The sequence below is a fragment of the Thermobia domestica genome, chromosome 11 (genome assembly GCF_964235325.1).
Source record: "Thermobia domestica chromosome 11, izTheDome1.hap1.1, whole genome shotgun sequence".
In the NCBI taxonomy this organism is placed as follows: Eukaryota; Metazoa; Arthropoda; class Insecta; order Zygentoma; family Lepismatidae; genus Thermobia; species Thermobia domestica.
Genome location: NC_137464.1, coordinates 220,582,773 through 220,605,927, shown reverse-complemented (window position 1 = coordinate 220,605,927; position 23,155 = coordinate 220,582,773). Strand labels below are relative to the sequence as shown.

Below are 23,155 nucleotides of genomic sequence, written 5' to 3'. Positions count from 1 at the left end.
AAAGAAGCTTGTTGTATGGATTGCAACTTGGTACTGAATCTTTTAATAATCTTTATTGCCATCTATTCTTAGCAGGTGTGTATGCATTCTCTTATCACTAATAGCACAACAGATACCAGAAAAGCGAATTCTAAGTTTACAGGTGTATCTTCTTCTAAGAATAGTCTGTGAACTGATAATTTAAATTCCCTTCTTTGTTCAATGCGTCAGCGATAAACTGATTCTATTTAGACAAACTGACAATAAATACATGCAAGTATATTAACTTCGTAATATGCACGGTAAATTATAAGTTGTCAAGTATGAGTATTGGAAATGAACGCAATATTCTGCAACAATGAGGGTCTTTGCGTAAGGTTTCAAGATCGGAGAAGAAACCTTAACACATTATTATGGACCATGTAAAATTAACTAAATAGATTTTTGGTTTGGTTCAGTTTAACGTCCCACACCTATGCCTGCTACGCTAATATGGAGACACGGACTTGCTGATTATAGTGGAATCCGAATCATTTTGGTCGTTCAACTAATATGCACCAGTTTAGGCCTATATCATTTTTCTAATATATATTCGAACAATTCCTTTGGCATTCTCTGCTCGTCAGTACGATTAAACATGTGTTTCTTTGACCAGCAGTCTATTCCATTCCGCTTCAAAATAGGTATAATTTGTAGCATGCTTGCTATTCCATTTTTCACTACAGGTATTTCAATTTAACTAACGATTTCTCTCACTAGGCACAAGACCTGATTGATATAATGGATATTGTACATCAAGGGACTACTACTGCATTAGTTAAAACCCTGCAACTGCTCGCTCGACCGCTTTTCATAACACAAATCTAACTCGGACAGTTTTTATATGTTCCTGTAAGTGACAGAGCTCTTAATTCTGAAGTGAAAACAGATATGTAAACTTTGGTTGCGGAAATGGATTCAAGAATAAATTCCAGTGCTATTTGATACCCCACATGGCCCCTTGCCATTTATCATATGAGACCACGATTCAATGTGGCGTCTTTCAAGATTGCAATCATGCACTGGAGGTACTCCTAGATATAGATGTTCTATCTCGGTTTACAATAATGAAATCAGATCTACCAAAAGCTTTTTCATTTTTGTGGTAAAAGGGTATTCTTCTACATTGCCTACTGGATTTCAATATGGCGTCGGTGTAGCAGCTCAACGAAGCATTTGCGCATCGAGTGACTATTACTACGTTACTTAGCAGCTCGAACTGAATCTTGTCACTAATTTTCATCAAAATTCAACTCTCACGGTTTATGGACCTTCCTCGTTAGCCACTGAACTCCACTCTTCAATTGTAGTTAACACGTTCGCTCCTGGATCTGATTTTGGTCGGATTTGAATTGAAGAATATAAAGGATTTTAGGATTTTAGATTTTTGGGCTTTCGGCATCTAAGACCATTTAGCCCGTCACGTTTTGAGGGATGACGTCCCTTGGCGAGCACACAATCCGTGGAAAGGAAAGGATGAAAGGATTGGGGAAGGAAGGAAGCGGCCTGGGACCTATAAGTTAGATACCACCCCGGCATCTGCGTGGTGTGAATGAGGAAAACCTCATTCAGGGTGGCTGGCCTAAAAAAGCGTTGTACACTTTTCCGACCGAGTGGCCCCACCGGGAATCGAACCCGGGACCGTTCGCACCGAAGGCGAGAGCGTTAGCGACTACGCTACGCGGGGCCACTTGAAGAGTATTAAAATATCATATGTAACTCAAGTGAGATTTGACATGTATGGAGATTTTGTGTTTTAAAAATCACATTAGATGGTTTAGTTCGTCTTAGTTCTCAGATATATGTTCTTTCGACTAAGCAGCCATGCGTTTCAATGTTATTCCTTTTCTTTAAGATCTGTTTACTAAATATTCGTCATGTGTCGTTCCGTGGCGCCTCGTGGGCAAAGAAGTTAGAATGGTGTATAAACATTGCATATTAATCGAAGAAGTTACTGAAATTATTTAGCACGGGCAAGATTTGCGCAATGAACTGATACCAGCAAATACATGGCGTGCACACAGCTCATTAAGATCGAGTGTTGTATCCATTTATTGGAAAACATGCAATGGCCCGAACACTCTTTTTATATGTCTTACAGAGCGCCGCTTTCAATTCTTTCTGCCTCTATCAACACAAAAATAACACCCTCAAGATTCATGAAGATTCTCCCGCAACTTTCTTCAAAGTTATAAAATGACAGCACCTCCTTTAGCTCCCTCACCAGCTCTTTCTGACTTTTCGGATATTTCACACATACCAACCCTACCTTCGCATTGGAGGCATCTCAAGAAAGTTAGGACAAAAGACTTCCATTTTGTCTTGATGGCAAAATTAAGGCATACAGGTTGTTCTAAAGAGACAAAACCCTCACACGAGGGTGCAGGGTGCCTAATGCAAGATATCACATACTCAAATCATACTAGATTATCATCAAAAGCTATGTACAGATTTTCACATTTTTACGATTTGTACTACACGAATATCGTATAATCTATTTCAAGTGAGAGAGGTTCGAATTGACTTGTGATAGACACTTAAAAATGAGTGGTTTGTGCATTTAAATATTTTGTATAACTGCTGGTAGTGACAACGCTAATATCATCATATCACGAGTCAATATTCAACTCGACTTATGCAGTACTGTATTTACATCTATACGTGCTATTATTGCTTTTATTTGGTTATTCTTAAAAAATACGAATTGGAAGTGGTGTTTATCAAATGTTGGTGTACTGGATATATGCTCCGATTATACTGGTAATCATTAAATGTCTAAATTGCAAAAGTCCAATCTCACATACAATTAAACACGTTAATTATTTTACTAATGTAGATGGAAATATTGTAGCATTACACTTATTCGTTTCTTCCTGAAAACCTCTGGTAACTTGTAAAAGAGATGAAGAGATGGAATAATGCAGCTGGTATTGGGAATCCTTTTTTGTTCTTGAGCCCAGATGTACGAATCCGATTAGCTTGTTTATTGGGGTGTAGTGTTTGAGAAAAGAGCATCATTTTCTACAATTAACACATTTAATAAACGCTAGTATAATTGGAGCATATTTCCAGTGCACCAACATTTGATATTTCTACTTGGTAACTGTTTCAATAGGAATATTTTATACATAACTTGGAAGTGTCGAATGAAATTGTAGAGGATTTCACTATAAAAAGTTGTCATGGCGATTACCGATGCCCATTAACATCTACAATTTTCCATATGATTCGAAAGACACACCATGTACAGAGATACTAAGGTCTGCATATAGTCAGCGATTGTTTTATATGTCTTTATTAAATGACATCTGAACGACATCTCGCATGCTTCTACTCGGACGTAGTTCTCTTTTTGTTAAATATTAGTTTGTAACATACAGAAGGCCATTCCGCATATGTTTGACTAAACGGGATTTCTTCCTCTCTGAGCGCACAATAAACTCGCCCTACCCTGGTCAGGCGCGTATATCAGTGCAATTGTGTGAGTTGGGAAAGTGTGTTTGTGTTTTCACCTGGGCCGAAAATTCCACCCAAACAAGCCGCTGTCGGGAGATGTACATTGTATAACTTTTCCAATCGTTTGTTTTTTGCTGGGCTGAAAATGCTACTAGAACTGAGTCGCTTGTGAGAGGGTTCTGTTGTATCTGTAACTCTTTATGACAAAGTTTAGTGCTTCAATGTTCAGGAAACAGTGTAAAAGCATTGTTTGTGACATTAGTTTGAATTTAACCAAGAATATGATCGGTAAGTATAATGATTCCGTGGGCCCAGCGTTCACTAAATGGGTTCAAACATGCAAAGAAGTTTTTTTCTGATAGGGTTTATAATGGTTGCCAGCTACTGTCACCGAGACAAACTGAAGATTCGAAGTGGAGAAAAAGAACTGAAAAATCAACTCCCAGTATTAGCAGATAGTCTGAGGACGATCTTTGACGAAGAGCTGCTAGAAATGTACAAAAACGAGATCAATAGTTTGCATCCATCAAGACTTCAAGATCGTCCTTTGCAACCTATCAAAAGAGGTTATTGGAATACAGACCATACCTTTCAACGAGATAACTGCAGTCTCCAGATGCATGTCCAATGGTTTTTTGTGGATTTAAAGTACTTAAGTGGGTCTTGAGCACAAGACTGTGACAACTATGAAGGGATTCAGGAAAGCTGCAAACGAGGAATGGAACGAAATTCCGCTCGTATTTCTCTAACGGAGCCTTCTGCAATAGAAACTACGTTGCCAGACCATCGTTCGGAACAGGGATAAACACATCGAGCATTGTCGCATTGGGCGCCATGGATTTATTAGTCACAGATGTAAACATGAAAATATTTATGATGATGATGAAAAAGCTAAAAAATAATATGAACCAAATCAAGACAATACATACGGTCTCGTTCAATATAACACTAAAATAGTGTTTTAAAAGAACATTAAACGTCAAATGACAACTGCTGTGGCTGGTGAAATACCAAGGTAAACCAGGATTCATTTCCTCTAACAATGCGGAACCAAACAGGTTTATTTTAATAAGTACTAAAAGTTAACGTAATACTGCTCGGCAGAAGTTGGTTTATTAGGACGCGTGCTTATTACATGGTATGCTTAGCTTACGAATCTTTTCTATACCTAGTAACGGTTGTAAAATGGAGTATTAATGAAACAATGTGAAGTATTTTAATGGTTTGCGAAGCGAATTAGGGCAACTTAGTTTTCAGACATAATTATGTGTAGATGTACACGGTTTAAAAGAAATGCAGTACTACATTTGTATGATATCTAGATACCGTCTTAACTGTTTTCTTCCACCTTCTTATTTCACAAAATATACTATAATAATTACGTATTTATCACTTTTTAGTGTGTGTGTGTGTACTAAGTACCTCTGACATGCCATTAATTTGTGAAAAACTTACGTGTTAGAGTAAATGTTCTAATGGAACTGGCCTTTTCCCATGGAAAGACTTCCATCCTATATACTTTCACTTCTACATCAAATGTGCCAGGAGAAATATCACTATTTTCTGGAAATGTCACATTCCAGTAGTTTACAATGCTCTCAACCTCACTCTGAAATTAAAAAATGGAAAATGTCACAATCAATATAATCTAACTTCAAATTGTTTTTTTTTTTTTTTTAAATTATACCACAGATATTTAATGATTCATGCAATCCGAACACAGTCAAAGATCGCCAACACTTACTTGTACTGTAGAAAATGTACTTCAAATAGAATACAGTAGAAAGCGTAGGATTGTAGAATAAGCAACACTTTTAGAATGATTGATATTTTAATTAAGATATGTACTGTGTTCCGTTCAAATTTTCCAAATTTTATTCGATCGCAGAGCAAAATATAAGTAAAAATATTAAGCAAAATATTACGTAAATATAAAAATTAAAGAAAAAAAATCTTAAATATATGTATGTGTAAGCAATAATAATGTATATTATATATAGGGTGAACATGAAAGAGGTGCAAGAACTCCGAGAGGTGATTCGTGACATCAAATATTTGTGGAACACGCTGTGCGTATCTTTCTATCCCGTTTCAATTGTCAGGATTCGAGTTTCGATTCCAAACTAGCATCCCTGTCACTCGTACACGACGCGGAATTCAATATGCAAGAGGACTTTTTGTCTTCTTTTGATGCCACGAATCACCTCCCGGCGTAGTGCACATCTTTCCGTTTCACCCTGTATATATACTACATAGTATATAGTATACATATATACATATTTAAATAATAATACTGTATATATACAGAGTGTATAATTTATCTTGAAACACTCCTGTAACTTTTAAATTAACAGAAAAAATGTTTGAAATTTTGCAGGATGCCAATATCGGCTGTGGGAGATTACTATACATTCCAATACCACCTGACCAACTTAACAACCCAACATAAAGTTCTATTTTTTCAAATGACACGGCGTCGTGTTATTACGTATCTCATATCCACAATGAAAACCTATAATACCTCATTAATTGAGAAAAATCGGAAAGGCTATTACTCACCGCAAAAAATATGTAGCAGAATTTTCTTCTACATGCAACAGGTAGCGCTTTCGGAAGCTGCTACTTCCTTCATCAGCCTGTGGTGAGTGAGTTTCTATTCCCGTGAGTTTTAATGTTTGACAGAAGATTTGTTTTTTACATATCCTAACTTTTTTTAACCATCCTTCATGTTTTTTTAAATCCTTTTTGAAGTCTACCACAGGCTGATGAAGGAAGTAGCAGCTTCCGAAATCGCTATCTGTTGCATGTAGAAGGACATTATGCTACATATTTTTTGCGGTGAGTAATAGCCTTTCCGATTTTTCTCATTGAATATGATCTCCGCTTGCAATAGAGTGATACCTTATTAATTATTCAGAGAAACAAACTAAGAGGGTTATAGTATTAAAAGCATCCAGACTCTGGAATCTTCTATATTATGTATTTCCAACAGTATATAGAAAGAAAATTAGGGAGGATTAAAAACGTGAATCTTTTCAAAGAGCTTTGTATCGAAAATGTGCTTTGATAAGTATCAACATTCAATCATACTCACACATGGTTTTCAATAGGCGTAAAGTTCATAACGCTGTTTACAGCAATTTGATATATCAAACTGTGCCGGAGGTATGAAAAACATTAAGGCAAGAGTTTGTGATAGCTGTAATTACACAACTTTAAGCAGTCTTGCGAAGTTGTACAGTGTTCATTATATCTCAGTAACGCTTTAAGATATCGATAATTGATTTATTATAAATGACTCTATGATCTTTACGTTTATTGAAAACGAGCTACATGTTTGGTTGTGATACTTATCTAAGGAGTTTCTGATTTAAAATATTAAGGAAAAAAAGTCAATTTTTCTCTCCCTTGTTAACTTAATTTTTGATTATTAAAAAATCGTCATATAATATTCAGCAATAAGGCTCTTTCTGATATGAATTGCAATGTCCATCTTGCTTACGCTGTTACTACTGCACGGTCTCGAAAATTTGAATGTTAGTGGATGCTTATAATACTATAGCATACGGTACTTAGTTTGTAACACTGAATAGTAAGTGTGGTACTGTACGTTTTCCTTCACTATATTAGATTTGAAATTGTAATAATCTGACGTTACGCCATTTGAAAAACATACATTTTGTTGGGTTGGCAACGCTTTTAATTTGGTTGTGTTGCAGAGTACGTCAAATATCCCCCTCCCGATGTTTGCAAAATTTCAGCGATGTTTTACTTCTTAGTTTAGAAGTTTCAAGGGCTTTTTAAGTTAAGGATCTACCCTATATATACAGGGTGTCTTAAAAGTCCCCTAACATAGGGTAACTGTTATTATCAGAGTTACAACAAAATGTCAGAGGAAAAACCATCTCCAAATATATGTTTTCAATCTAAAGTGAAGGAATTTTTTAAATCGAAAAAGCCGTTTGGCCCGCCCGCTTTATGCGTCCAATGTTAAATGAAAATGCAACGTTGCCATTTACCTGGACTCACAACATAAGTAAATGAAGTTACTGTTTGAAATGGAGGCTGGCCATCGACATGTTAGCGTAAAAGACATTAATTTCATTTACTTAAGTTGTGGGTCCAGGTAAATGGCAACGTTGCATTTTTATTCAACATTGTGCGCAGAAAGAGGGTATATTCCAAACGGCTCGACCGATTTACAAAATTCCTTCACTTTAGATTAAAAACATCATATTTGGAGATGGTTTTCCCTCTTACATTTTGTGTAACTCTGATAATAACAAAGTTACCCTATATCAGGGGACTTTTGAGACTATATATATAAAATTGTCTTTTCATCTTGACAGAACGCTGAAGACCTCACATTTCAGCTGACGTTCTTAAACGAAAACTACTCCTTTAACATAGTCAAACATATAGATCCTTTTAATGAATCCGGTTTGTAACTAGTTTATGGATTATTGGCGAAGCCAGAGTATGCTGAAATGATTTAATACAAATTCAATGAACTAGGCACTAAAAGTAAGAAATTTTGTTATAATTAAAAAAAAAAAAAAAAAAAAAAAGTATAGACCTATGATAGACATTATTCAAGAACAGAGCATGTCAGTCTTCTTGTGCGTCTTGGTGACAATGGCAAATGACCGTCTTTTTGTACTGGTGGTAACAACATTTGGCTCATTAATAGTCACGCATGGCCATAATGCCCTATTGAGCTTTACTGCTGCTAAGAAAAGTTGGATTAGTTTGTAATTCTTCTATAATTTATTCAATATGTACCCAATAACATCCATAAGTAAATATGCAAGCTGGTTGAAAGCCACGGCAACGATGCTAAAATTCGAAGCCTCATGTTGCGAAACTGACTTTGTTTCACCAGATATATGATTTTTGAAAGTATAAAAGAGACACAGGATCTTTCTTAAATTCATGACATGCAAAAGTCCAGCCAGAGCGCACAATTCTAATCGTTTATTTATTTCCGGTTATTTACTTCCCATCAACTCCTCAAACAAAGTCTAACATACAGAATATCCGTTTAATGAGTCTGGTTTATAATTACGTTATCGATTACTGAAGAAGACAACAGAGTATGTTGAAATTAGTTAACCTTTAGATTCATTTGGGATTTTTTCTGCGTTATTACATTTGGGGTGTCATTTTGACCCCTTGACTTTTTTCATGTTTTTTCGAACATTGTTTTGTAATTATTGTTTGAAACATACTGCTAGGACCATAATCAATATTTTCAAGCAATATTTTGTTAATTATTTCCCATTTAGATACAAGGGCTCCATCTTTGTATTGACAATAAGTGAATACTGTACCTAGATCTCATAAACATTAAATCTCGCTTATACTTTCAAAAAATATAACTTTATTATTAATTTTTCATAGCAAATTGCTATTTTTGCATACTTTGATATACACTGCAACACTTATATAACAGGTGAACTCTGCATCTTTTCTGTACAAGGATTTCAAACTTGTCGCTCCCATATCCACGTACAATGTTATTCCTGCTCATCTAAAATAAGATCCTGCAAAATTTCATCGTTTGTGAGACCACTCATCTTTCACCAAACTGTGTCGACCACATAACAATAACCTATCAGACCAGACGAACTCCTTAGGCATCAGTTCTCTGACGTAATAAAAATCTCCCACCAATTAGATGATAATCTGGCCTGTTTCTTACACTTTTTCTTCTTCTTCTTGTGCTTATAAAAGACGACGTAGTAACCGCCTTAAATATGAAACCCTGTACAAAATTCCACCAAAAAAGAACAAAATTGAAGAAATGGTCAAATTAACACCACAAATGAAAATATGTAGTACATGTAATAACTACATTCCTACACCATTATTATAAATAAAATTATTAAATAAAAAAAATAAAATAATAATGCAGAACCTACTGCAAGATGTCAAAAAGAACCAGTAAGATTTTTTAAAAATAATACACTTAAAATACAATAAAAAGTACATGTGGGGTCAATTTGACCCCCGAAAGGTCATCTAAAGGTTAATAAAAATTAATTGAACTGGAAGCTAAGGGGACGAGACTCTACTCATTCCATTTACTAGTCTACACACCATATTATTGGACTGACCATAGAATTAACGACAAAGAGACCATGTGTGCTTCACAATTTTATAACGTCTAGATATAAAACGCCTCAGTGAGCTTTTGAAATGCAAGACCCTAGCTTACATTTCAGAAGCTAGATCACTGGCAAAATCATGGGACTTTAACAGTAATCATGGGACTCCTTTTCTGCCTTTCTATCTTCTCTTAGTTGTTTCTGATAAGGGGTTCATGAAGATACACCTAGCTGTTTCATAGCACTAATCCAGAAATATTTTTTCTGTTGTGCTCTCTCTGTTTTTATTGAAATGACGAAAAAGTAGTATTTGGTTTAGAACGTTTAAACTGGAAAACAACTGGATCTGCATAGCATTTGGTTAAAATATGAGTAAAATAGAAATTTGTGTGAAATTAAAATATTCGTTTTTGTTATAAAAACAAAGGTTCACTTAGTGTACTGTGTAATTCCAATCCCTGTTTCTCGATGAACGGCAGTATGAATTCAGCTCTTAATTAAAAAAAAAAAAAAAAAAAAAATCATATAAAAATATTCAAAACAAGTTACCAGTTTAGATAATCCGTCCAATGACAAAGTTAGTACATTTTAAATATCAATCTGTCTGTCTGTCTAAATAGATATAATTGCCTTTAAATCTTCGTAAAAGCTACTTAAATAAAATGTTTTCGAATAAAAGGTCGGGAATACACCATTTCCTTGTAAAATGGGAACATGGTCTAGTGGCTAGAGCGCATGAGAATTTAATGCAGTGGCCCCGGGTTCGATTCCCGGTAGAGTATTGGAATTTGAACACATTACGTTAGTTCGGATTCCACTTTATACTGCAGGTTCATGTCCCATATAGCGTCAATGCTGACAAGAGACATTCAATACATACACACAACGTATTTCTTCTTTGTTGTGTCAAAAAATACATCGCGGGTGTTTGATGTGTAACGTTTGTGTTGTTGTGACAAAAAAAGAATTTGGAAAAGTATTATTTCACTTTTCTTAACTTCGACTTCGGTCCTAAAAGTGAATTTATGAAAAGAGTGCTAGTAGCAACTGCATTTAGGTAGGCAGGTGAAAATCGCCGAAGATTTTCATATCTGAGCTAGATCACTGAAAAAAAAGTAATAATAATTAAAACAAGAAAAAGCAACGAGCAAAGAAATAGAAAGATGCTTAATGTACTACCATGAGCAAAATAAATGACGCGTCTCTTTATTTTGAAGTTTTTTGAAAATATCTCCGTTTTCTTTATATGTTCGAAATTTCGGAAGGTTTCCCCAGCAGGACAGGTTAATAACAAACCCGTTTTTAATATTTGTGTTAGATATTAGCTTAAAATAAAGAAATTAGAAGCAAAAAACATTAAATCGACAGAAATCTCGAGAATTACAACTCTGCTAAAGTGGGAAATTTTCAAGAACGCGAGGGAATTCTGCAGTTCAACACGAAGCAGCGACATCTATGTCATTGAGAGGAGCGTGGATTAGATCTACAAACGAAAATTTTAACGAAATATTTCTAGTATGTCTTATTATATGCATTATCAGCGAACTCCAAATATATGAATCTATGCTAAGTATTAACGTATAGATAGTGCAAATAGTGGAAATTACCTATGGAAAAAGACGAATTGTTAGCCCAATCGTAATGAAAAATCGTCTTTACTGTAGAACAGGTTCAGCTTACGTAAGAGAGCAAATAGCTCAGTTATGTAAAGCAACGAGTTTGTATACCGAAGGTAGATGGTTCGAATCCCGTGGAAGTACTGTTGTCATTTTTATCACTAAGGTTATTTTATTTATTTTTTATTTGGGAAAGAATCAAATTGTAACATATGTGTAAAACTCATGACGATACCAAAAAAAAAAAAAAAAAAAAATATCGTCGCATTTGCATTAGTGTGTCTAATTTTTGTTTGCAAACAGATTCGTAATTATTTCCCCTGTGCTCACTGATGCATAACGAATGTTTTCCAGTAAATGTTAATTCTAATTTGGAGAATTTTATAGTTTCACAATGTTTCTCACTACATAGTCTTCTATCTACGTGTTGGGGGCCGCGGTGGCTCAGTGGTAGAGCGTTCACCTCTGGTGCATGGGGTCCCGGGTTCAAACCCTGCTCCCGCCAAGTGAACTTTGTGGTGGACAAACACCGTGTGCGTGGGTTTACTCGGGGTTCTCCCGTTTCCTCCCACTTTCTTCATTCCACCATTTCATTCATTTCTCATAATCACCGTCTCCTTTAGCCTAACCGGCATAACCGTGGGACGTAAAACTCAAAGATTTCATTTCATTTTTCTATCTACGTGTTTGGATATTTTGATAACAGATTTCCCTATTAAATGTTTAATTTTCTCTATAAATATTTGTCTTAAATTGAAATTGTTTTGAATTTACTACATAAGCAAAGTTGCCCGAAGGAGGGGAGCTCAAGTAATAGATATTCTACGTAAAAGCAACCTATTGTAGAATGATGATGCTTCTTACCTTCAGCACATAATCTTAACGTTAGAGAGTCAGAGAGAGAAAAATCCTGGTTTTTCCTCCTCTATGACCACCCATCTTAAACCTCTACATATCATTGTTCGTCTCACATAATTTCGGCTCTCCAAAGACATTCATATTTATTATTATTATTATTATTATTATTATTATTATTAATGAATATGCCTACATAATCAAATACATTTGATATCGCGATGTCACAATTTGATTTTTCCTCACATAAAAAAGATAAAAACAATAGTAATAAAAACCCTTACTCGTACTGGGCTCCTAACTAACTAACAACCTAATTCTTACAGACTAGTTGCTCTGACCAACTGAAGTTCGATTTCTTACGCGAAAGAAGTCTGTTATATTAAGAGGCATGCTTTTCATTATCAAAACTGTTCGAAGTAATACGAACATGGCTTAAGAACAGAGACGGAACTGAATTACCACTCGATTGACCTTGAGGGCAAATCACCAAAGCGTAGCTATAAAAGTTCAGCATGCATTTCTCTGGAGTTGTGTTCAGTATTCCTATCTGCCAGTCATGCTTGTTCGTAGGAGTAATATGTTACAAACCTAACCTTTCGATAGAGCACAATGACAGAGAATAAAAATTAATGAATTCTTGCCCTTGTGAACTTGGGATACCACCATGTGCAATAAAACTGTCGCGTCTTCTGAAGTAATATTTTATCGAAAATAACTCGTTTTCCTTTATATATCCGAAGTTTTTGAGGGTTTCAAAATGAGGAAACGTTACTGACAAACAAGGACGCATTTAGGGGTGGGTCCAGGTGGTCCGGACTCCCCTCTGAAATCCCAACTTCTCTGTAAATTTAGCCTAAATTTAAGGATTATCTTTTAAATTTTATTATAATTTATCCTAATATTGAAGTCGGACTTCTCCCGAAATAAATTACTGCATACGTGCCTGCTGACAATTTTCAATATATTCCTTAAATAAGTAAAATAACTAAATTAGGAGCAAAAAGCTTCAACACGGGCTAACTTTTCTCCACTGCCAATATTGTTAGAAGGGATATTAATAGCAAAAACTGCTAGGCAATGCTGAACCTTGGAACTTCACTCCGAACAGCAAGCTTATTATTGAGAACTACATATGAAACATTTTATCAAAACTTATCTAGCTTTTACCTGGCATGAAATTATTATATACACCAAAATTCACTCTCCTAAAATGTGTATCTAAACATTGCTCTACGTATCTAGAAGCAATGAAAATTATTTATCGAAATATGTGAGCAGGGAATTCTAACAGCCAGCCATTTTATTTAAATCGTAGTAAACCCTGTAACCGGGCGTTAACGTGAAGACAAAGCTTGGTCCATTGGTAAAGTGTTGGAAGAATATAAACTCATTGTTCGTAGGTTCGAATCTATCCACTCACCATAACATTTTGTTCTTATGTGTAACGATGAAATAAGAAAGAAAAATGTATAACCGTTAAGACAAAACTTCAACCAAGTCTGAAGAGAACAATACTAAAATAGTAATACAATGACGTCAACCAAAAATTATTTCATGTAGCGTTTGGACGAAATTACAGCTGTTAACAATTGCAGAAATAAAAACAGGCTGTAATGCAGTCTAGACTTCTGAATGCGTTTACTTCCTGAAAACTTCCGTCTCGTCATTGGTATGCCGTTAATCATTGTAAAACCTTTCAATTGGAAGTGAAATGACACAAACTAAAACAGTTTTAAATCAATAAATGTCTATGTGTAAAAGTAGGTGTCTTTTATCTGTAGTTCTAAGTTCCTTTTACTTTGAAGTGACAAATGAGAGAAGAAAGTATGGTGTTCGAAAAAAAAAAAATCAAATTTGAGATTTAAACGAATTTACACGTATTATAGCCCCTAACACCGAAAAAGTTATTTTTCGATACATGTCCATCAGTTCGTCCGTCCGTTCGCTACACTTTTCTGTGCACTCGCCTAGAAGCCATACCGTTCAACTTATCTGCACCAAATTTTAGTTTAAGATTTTCATAGTATTTCCTATAGTTTTTTTTTTTTTCATTTCCCTCCTACTCCCAAAACAAGGGTAGTTTCCTGTACGATGAAAATAAAAAAAAAAAAGATATTTTCTCATAACTGGCTCTAACGATCTTGTTTTCTTTCTTTTTTATAAATCAATATTTAATTAGCAACCCTATTTTGTGGTATAAGGCATTTATCTGAGAAAAATCTACAAGGGGTAGTTTATACTAAGGGGGCGAGTTTTTTCTCAGTGATTTTCTCAAAATGGACTCAAATGTTTTCGTTCATATTTCATAAATAAAGATTTCATTAATAACTTATCAATATGGCATAACTCGTTTGTCCTAAAAAAATGCGAGGGGTAGTTTATTCTTGGTGGAGTGTTGTCTGGGCGATTTTCTCAAAAACGACTCAAAAGAGTTTATTCATATTTCAAAAATAAATATTTCGTTAATAACCGAACAATATGGCAAAACTCGTTTGTCCTGAAAAAATATGCGAGGGGTAGTTTACTCTTGGGGGTGTTTTTCCTCCACGGTTTTCTCAAAAATGAGTCAAGCAATTTTGTTCGTACTCAGAAATAAATATTTCATTAAAAACCTAGTAATATGGAATAACTCGCTTACCCTGAAAGAATCCTCAAGAGATAGTTTATTCGGGGAGTTATTTTTCCCTCACGATTTTCTCAAAAATTACTCGGACAATTTTATTGATAATTCATAAATAAGTATTTCATTAATAACCCTATATTTTAGTATAAGTCATTTCTATGAAAAACAATTACAACGGATAGTTTATTTTTGGGGTCAAGGTTTTTTCCCCGACAATTTTCTCGAACGACAGGCGATTTTGTTCAAATTTCGCAAATAAATATTTCATTAATAACCAAAAGTATATCTTAACTCATTGTTCGAAACAATTCACAAGAGGTAGGTTACTCCTGTCGTGTTCTTTTTGAACGACTTTCCCAAAGTGACTCATTTGATTTTTTTCATATTTCATAAACAATGATTGCATTAATTGGTCTATTATATGTCTAATGAAAATGTGCTCAAAGTGTGAGTTAGTTTTGTAGTATGGATTTTCTTCAATCGAAGTTTTTTATTCGATAATCTGACATTCGATGTATTTGAATAATACGATAATTTTATTCGTATTATCCAAATACACACTTCAGTAACAACTGCGGGCTAACACAGTTAAGAAATTGAATTGAAAAAGTTTAGTGCGGTGGCCCTGTAATTGAATATTTTTTGAGAAACTCCCTAGCTTTTTGTGGTAAACTCAGGCTTTTCTTTTTCGAGCGACAAAAGAGAGAAGAAAATATAGTGATTGTGAAAATAATATCAAATTCAGATTTCAACGGATTTACATGTTTCATGGCGTCTACATACCGAAAATGTGACTTTTCGACACCCGTCCTTCCGGTCCGTCCGTTCGGCACACTTTTATATGCACTCGCCTAGAGGCCATACCGTTCAACTTATCTACACCAAATTTTAAACTTAGGGTTTACTTAGTATTCTTACAGGAGCTTTTCCATTTTTTCCTACCACCTAAAATAAGTGTGGTTTACAAACAGCCGAAAATCGAAAAACGCTATTTTCTCAAAAATGGTTTTAACAATTTTGTTTATTTTTCATTAATCAATATTTAATTAACAACCCTATATTGCAGTATCAGATATTTCTCTTAGAAAAATTTACGAGGGGTAGTTTATTCTTGGAGGTGACTTTTTCTCGACGATTTTCTCAGAAAAGACCCTGGCGAATTTTGTACACACTTCATAAATAAATATTTGACCTTACAACATGGTATAAGTCAATTGACCTGAAAAATATATGAGTAGTAGTTTATTCTTGGACTTGAATTTATTCCCAGTGAGTTTCTCAAACACGACCAGTTGGCAACCCTGTATCTCGACAACGAAGCTGAATTCGAAAACTCCAAGAGGACCATTTGTCTCCTTTTGATGTCTCAAATCACCTCCCGAAGTTTGTGGACATCTTTCAGGTTCACCCTTAATGAAGCTTCTTTTCGAAAAGTTAACTATTAACTTTAGGCATTGTTTATCTTTTTTAAAACACAAATGTCGTTATTAATTTTAAGGCAGAGAACTACTTCTGAGAGAATAGATCTTGAAAAATAATTTTAAAACTTAGACTTTTGTTTTCGAGACATTCCAGACAAGACGAGACATTTTACAAGCTATCTCGTGTCCAAAACATTTGCCTCGTATTATCTTCGATGTCACAAAGCGCGTCTTGTCTCTTTCTCGAGACATGTCTTATCTCGTGCGCATTCGTTAACACTTGGGAAGGATTATCTTTCTACGCAAAGCATTGTTTTTATAATGGTTGCATATTTATGATAATTGCTGTCCACATAAATTACAGTCCTTTCAGTTGAATTAATTTTTATTATTATTATTATTGAAATTGCAATATCTAGTTTAACGTTGGACGATTATGCACCTACGCTAAGGGAGAATGATGATGAATGAAATGGTGAAATGAAGAAAGTGGGAGGAAAATGGAAAATCTTAAGAAAACACATACCCATGCACACGGTATTTGTCCACCTCAAATTTCACTTGGCACGAAGTGGAATCAAGCCACGGACCCCCTGCACAAAAGGTCCCTGCAATGCTTTATTATTATTATTATTATTATTATTATTAATAATAATAATAATAATAATAATAATAATAATAATAATAATAATAATAATAATAATAATAATAATAATTGAAGCGAGCTTAACGAGTTTCAACCGTACGACTCAACCAACGTTTGGGTGCCTGTTCGTTCGTCTGCTCCTCTCATAAAAGACATTTCATTTTAATGAAACTAGTAAGTGCCTTCTTTTAGCTCTGAGCAATCTCCCAGTCCTTTCCTCCCAATTCCCAAACTTCTCTTTCCCCATGGAGGGCGTAACCCTCGGGCGGGTAGCTAGCCTTGGCTAGCAAAAAAAAAAAAAAAAAAAGCTCTGCGAAGTAACTATTGCTTGGAATATGAATCTGCAAAACATAAGAGGTAAAATTAACCAAATGGTGCAAGTTTCCACTTATATATACAAAACAATTTTGCAATATCAACTACGTGAATCTTGTCCCATAAAGAAGCCGAAACCCCTACACCGAAGAGCCCTCCGAGATTTGATCGTTGTCCACACGGACTGAAATTGTCATTTGAAGCCAAGACTTTAATATGAAGCCAATAATTTCTTTAAAATAGACGGGAAATTCGGAAGTTATAAGCATTTTCATATTTTTGCCTTTTCCCATAAGGGAGCCGTAGCCCCCTATACTGAAGACCCCCCCTCGGAGATTTGATCATTGTCCACTCGGACTGAATTTGTCATTTGGAACCAAAACTTTAATATGAAGCCAAAAATTAAACTTTTACATCAATTTAAACTGACTGGGTTCCGGTTCCCCCCACTATTGTTTAGTTTAGTTAAGTGGTAATTTGTGACAGCTTCACATCATCAAAAGAATGTTTCACTTCCCCTCCCCTCCCCCAGGAGTTCGTGCTGGATCCACCACTGGAATCAATAGACACTCTTCCTATTCTTTTTGTCACCCTTGATTGTGTAGGGGCTCCCTCGTACAAATAAAGAAGCGGTAATATTACAATCAAGGGGCGCTATATATTAGGTATTTTTTTAGTTACCTACCCCTAACCGCACAGGGCCATCTTTCGTAGAATAAAAAATATTACGTGATATTCCAATCATGAAAGGGGAGAGGATGCTGTAAATATATTTCTTATTCATTTTGTCTGTCCTGTCTGTTGGAAGGCTACTGAAATGAGAGGGGCAAAATAAAAAGTCGTACCCCTCCTACATGGTTGCTCAAATAAGTACTAAAGAAAGCATTTTAAACTAAGATACTTAAGATTTAAACTAGGAAACTAAGATATCCTACATTATGTAAGGATGGCATATTCAGGATTATTATTATTATTATTATTATTATTATTATTATTATTATTATTATTTGAATGTTTTTGGAGCACCGAAATTTTGTGAGACGAACAATGATATGTAGAGGTTTAAGATGGGTGGTCATAGAGGAGGAAAAACCAGGATTTTTCTCTGTCTGACTCTCTAACGTAAAGATTATGTGCTGAAGGTAAGAAGCATCATCATTTTACAATAGGTTGCTTTTACGTAGAATATCAATTACTTGAGTTCTCCTCCTTCGGTCTACTTACCTTATGTAGTAAATTCAAAACAATTTCAATTCAATACAAATACATTGTAAAACTTTTCCGTAATTAAACATCTAGGGAAAATTAAACATTTAATAGGGAAATCTGTTATCAAAATATCCAAACACGTAGATAGAAGACTATCTAGTGAGAAATATTGTGAAACTTTATAAAATTCTCCAAATTAGAATTAACATTTACTGGGAAACATTCGTTATGCGCCAGCGAGCATATGGTGAGCAGTGAGCACAGGGGAAATAATTACGAAACTGTTTGCAAACAAAATTAGGGACGCTAATGCAAGTGCGACAACAGCATTTTTTCTTTTTTTGGTATCGTCATGAGTTTTACACATACGTTACAATTTGATTCTTTCCCAAATAAAAAAATAAAAAAAATAACCGTAGTGTAGTGATAAAAATGATAACGGCAATTCCACGGGATCGAACCCGCTACCTTCAGCATACAGACTCGTTGCTTTAACTAACTGAGCTATTTGTTTCTTTACGTGAACTGAGCCTGTTCCGGTAAAGACGATATTTCATTACGATCGTCCTACTAATTCGTCCTTTTCCATAGATAATTTCCACTATTTGCTCTATCTTTATGTTAGTACTTAGCATATATTCATATATTTGGAGTTTGCAGATAATGCATATAATAAGACATACTAGAAATATTCGTTAAAAGTTTAGTTTGTAGATTTAATCCACATTTCTCTCAATGACATAGATGTCGCTGCTTCGTGTTGAATTGCAGAATTCCCTCGTGTTCTTGAAAATTTCCCACTTTAGCAGAGTTGGTAATTCTCGAGATTTCTGTCGATTTAATGTTTTTTGCTTCTAATTTCTTTATTTTAAGCTAATATCTAACACAAATATTAAAAACGGGTTTGTTATTAACCTGTCCTGCTGGGGAAACCTTCCGAAATTTCGAACATATAAAGAAAACGGAGATATTTTCAAAAAACTTCAAAATAAAGAGACGCGTCATTTATTTTGCTCATGGTAGTACATAGACGAGTACTGATAGAAAATATCTGTGGGTTTAATCTGCTGGAACTTCACCATGGATCAAACTTAGAAGAGTATTTATTCCAACTAAAAAACTTTAAAATTTATACTAGAAAATAATAATAATAATAATAATAATAATAATAATAATAATAATAATAATAATAATAATACTCACCTCATAGTCATTTCCTAAAGCATGCTCTTTCCACTTAAACCTATATCGTCCCTCAGGTGGGTGCTCTCCGGAAGACCTGCGTAGCTCTGCTCTGAATGTGATAGTTGCTCCTACTACTATTGGTCCATTATCGGATATATCGACATAATAATCTTCTACAAGTACAAGAGATAAACAAGTTACGAGGCATTCCTGGTTTCGTTTAAATCCTCATTAAATTCATTCTGTTCCAAGTTGTACTGAAATTGGTGGCTCACGTTCAGACACTATTTTACACGAAAATAATAATAATAATAAACTTTAATTGTTAAAGAAAATATGGGATTTTATGGAAACCGTTCGGCAATTTAATACCGTTGGGCTATTTTAAATAATCATCCCAATTCCAAAGTTTAGTGACTCACGTTTGTTTAGTCACAATGACATGCAACTTATGTTAAATGAAAGAAAAACTCAAAAAGTTTATTTTTTTTTTAACCTACAAATCTGTATAAACAATTACAATCTTTTAAAATTTTCTGACTTGTGAATGAACCATAAAATGTGTTTGGCCAAGGAAATAAATGCCAATTTATATTAAAAGATAAATAAATGATGTATTTGCTAATCATATGTTAAAATGACGCCAGAAATTATATATTAAAAAAAAATATATTTTTCATCAACGTAATTTTTCTATCCAACTACAAATAACGTGAAAACTAACAGAGAAGAAAGATCCTGAAATAAACTTATAATACATAATAGAGGATGAGTCAGAAGTCCCTTACCACCGTTTATAAAATGAAATGTAGATAACCGGAATTGGTAATTGTAGGGACACGTTAGGCTGAGAGCGAGTCTTTATGGTGCGTGTCAGAGAATGGCCGCCACCTTGCTGTCCGCCATTTTGAATCTTCGCTCAAAAGATTTAAATGGGAAGAGGATCATGCGATATACGAAAGAGGGTTAGAATTTTAAAAGAAGCTCCACAATGTAATCAGATATACGCAGCAACGTCTCAGGTGTGATTTGTGCACATACATTGCTCCAAATGATTCCATAATCTTTTCGCCATATGCCACTGCCTTTAGGTGACCCCACAAGGAAAAGTTCAATGGTGATAAATCAGGTGATTTCACTGGGCCACGTCGACCAATCCATCTACAGGGAAATTGTTCATCCAGATTCTGACGAACCTACAGTCCATAATAAAGCTGCGTTTCACCACTTTGGCAAAATAAGGGAAAGCGCCATCCGGGACCACACCGAGGGAAGAATGAGTTGTTCTAACATGTCCAAGTAGCGCTCTGCAGTTAAGATGTCAGGGATAACAAATGGGCCAATGATACATTTCATTCAGGTCCCTACCCACACGATCATTTTCCCTGCTCCAACCATATTACACGGATCTGTCTATTTTAGGTTTTCTGGAGACCAGTAGCGTAGATTTTTGTTTATCCCTCCAGTCCAAATTTGCTTCCTCGGTACGTAAAATTTGTATTGCAAAGTTGGGGTCCTGCCGCAATTGTTCCACTGTCCATTCATACAACTGCACTCCCGGATCTGAGTCATCCTCAGAAAGACGTTACTGCAGCTGCAGCTTGTAAGGATGTCTGCCACTTATGCATCTGTAACAGTTTGCAAATGTAGGTTTGGCTGACGTGGCATTCCAGTGATAATCGGCGTGTGCTGTGCTGTGCTTTCGTCAGTGGCAGTTTTGGGCCCCACCTATCGTGGCCTGTTCTCAACTGTACTCAGTTCTTCGAACTTGGTCATTAACTATGTCATTGTAACGTGCGAAACTACAGCATGTTGAGGATGCTTTTCACTGAAATCACCAGATACAACACGGGCATTTCTACCACCTTACATCTTGACGATCTCAAATACAGTCGGCTTTGGCTAATGACACAGTCCACAAAATAGACTTTTTTTTTTCTTCCTAAAGGCTTATTTCGTAGTTTCTACCACTCATCTTTTTTCCTTCCTGTTAATATTAAAAAGAATACCCATTAAATGAAAGATAAATTCAAAGCTATTACTGTTATGTTAAATCTACTTACACCATTGAGTTTCTCTTAAAATTCCAGTCCTGTTTCATGTATCACATGATCCCTTTCCTATTTCAACTTCTAAAGCGAGTTTCAACATGATGCCGTTCACCTGACACGTACAATAAAGAGTCCCCATCGGGCTAATGTGCCCTTATTACCAATTCCGACTACCTACACTGGCTTTCATTTTACAAGGGATGGCAAGGGATTTCCGACTCATCATGTATAAGAGCTTTCAAACAGCGTCATCATTGCTCTATCTTAAAAACTAAGGAAGATATCGGTGTAAAATGTATTGACTCGCAATCTGATAAGATTCCACATGCCGACAATGAGTCTACTTTTGAATGAAAGTTAACTGCAGACTGAAGTTCATTTCTGCGATTATTCTGTCACTCAGTGCGTAACTACACTATATTTTAAAAACATTTATATATACGAGCACACTCACGGGAAGGATCTTGGACGTTCGAATGCTGTCGAAATTAAAATTCTTTTCATTACTATTATTTTCAAAATTTTCACACGTAATTATGTATAGTTTATATTGGCTGTTTCTGCGGATCCCACCCATTCTTAAAGACCCTACCCCCTCTCCAAAATAAATTTTCAAAAATAAATAAATAAATACTTGTCTATATTCCTACAATATTGTTTCGTGCACGATTAAATAACTTAAATGTTAAATTTTATTAAATAGAAGTAAATTATAGATAAGTTCACCACAGAAAAAAAAAAAAAAAAACTATGCGATAGCCTCTTACGAGCCTCCAATCTGCGATAGGCTAAGTACGAGCCTATGCGTTATACTTTAACAAGCTCCCAGTATTCACTTTTGTCTCACAGCTATCTAAATTTCTTCTTATTTCTAAAACAAGCCAAAGCTGAATACCTCTTTCAACCGGGAGGTGAAATCATCACAGTGTAAAAAAGAAAAAGTCACAAGGCTGCTTCGACTAGCTTCTAACCCCCCTCCTCCATCTTTTCCTTTAACTAACCAAGGGAGAAAAAGTGAAGTAAAACAAATGAAACTTTGTGATTTTCCCAAACATTTTTTTTTAATACAGTTATGAGAATACCAATCACTCAGTTCCGTAAGAACCTAGGAAATTCTTAGTTAATTAGTTAACCAGACTCAATCTGTAAATTAAACTCTCATCATATTTCCTCTTATAAAATATATTTATTCCAAATAATAATAATAATACAGGGTGAGTCAAAAGTCCTTGGACACCTGCGTAAGTTTCAAAATCGACGGAAAAAGTAAAAAAGTGATTATGAGAACAGAGGTTTGATGAGGGGCCACAACTTTTGGAGTGTGTCATTCATGGCCGCCATCTTGAAATCCGCCATTTTGGATTCAGGTCATTTTTTTTTTAAATGGGAAGGGGGGTGTATGACACATCAAATAACACTAAGCTTGAGCTCAGGAATTTAGTGGTGTAATTTGTTTTTTTTTTTTTTCTATCTTGTACAGTTTAGAAGTTATTAATGTTCAAAGGTGGAAAATTACCTTCATACTGACCCAGTGCTCTCTTTATTCAGGTGATCTAAAATGGGTCTGACACGTGAACAGAAGATCGAAATCATCCTTATATCAGGGGAACGCAGCTACCGAACAATAGCAGCTGACTACAACAGACGGCA

The 23,155-nt window shown here is 35.1% G+C and overlaps 1 protein-coding gene across 1 annotated transcript in view; it reads right to left on the bottom strand.

Moving 5' to 3' along the window:
- The window catches only part of LOC145664764 (uncharacterized), a 64,942-nt gene that overhangs the window by 34,190 nt on the left and 7,597 nt on the right, over positions 1-23,155 (bottom strand). Inside the window, exons 2-3 of the mRNA XM_081731707.1 lie at positions 19,473-19,627; positions 4,930-5,083 (exon numbers count right to left, since the gene is read on the bottom strand). Coding sequence (XP_081587833.1) covers positions 4,930-5,083; positions 19,473-19,627 — 309 coding nt within the window. The remainder of the gene's footprint in view (positions 1-4,929; positions 5,084-19,472; positions 19,628-23,155) is intronic.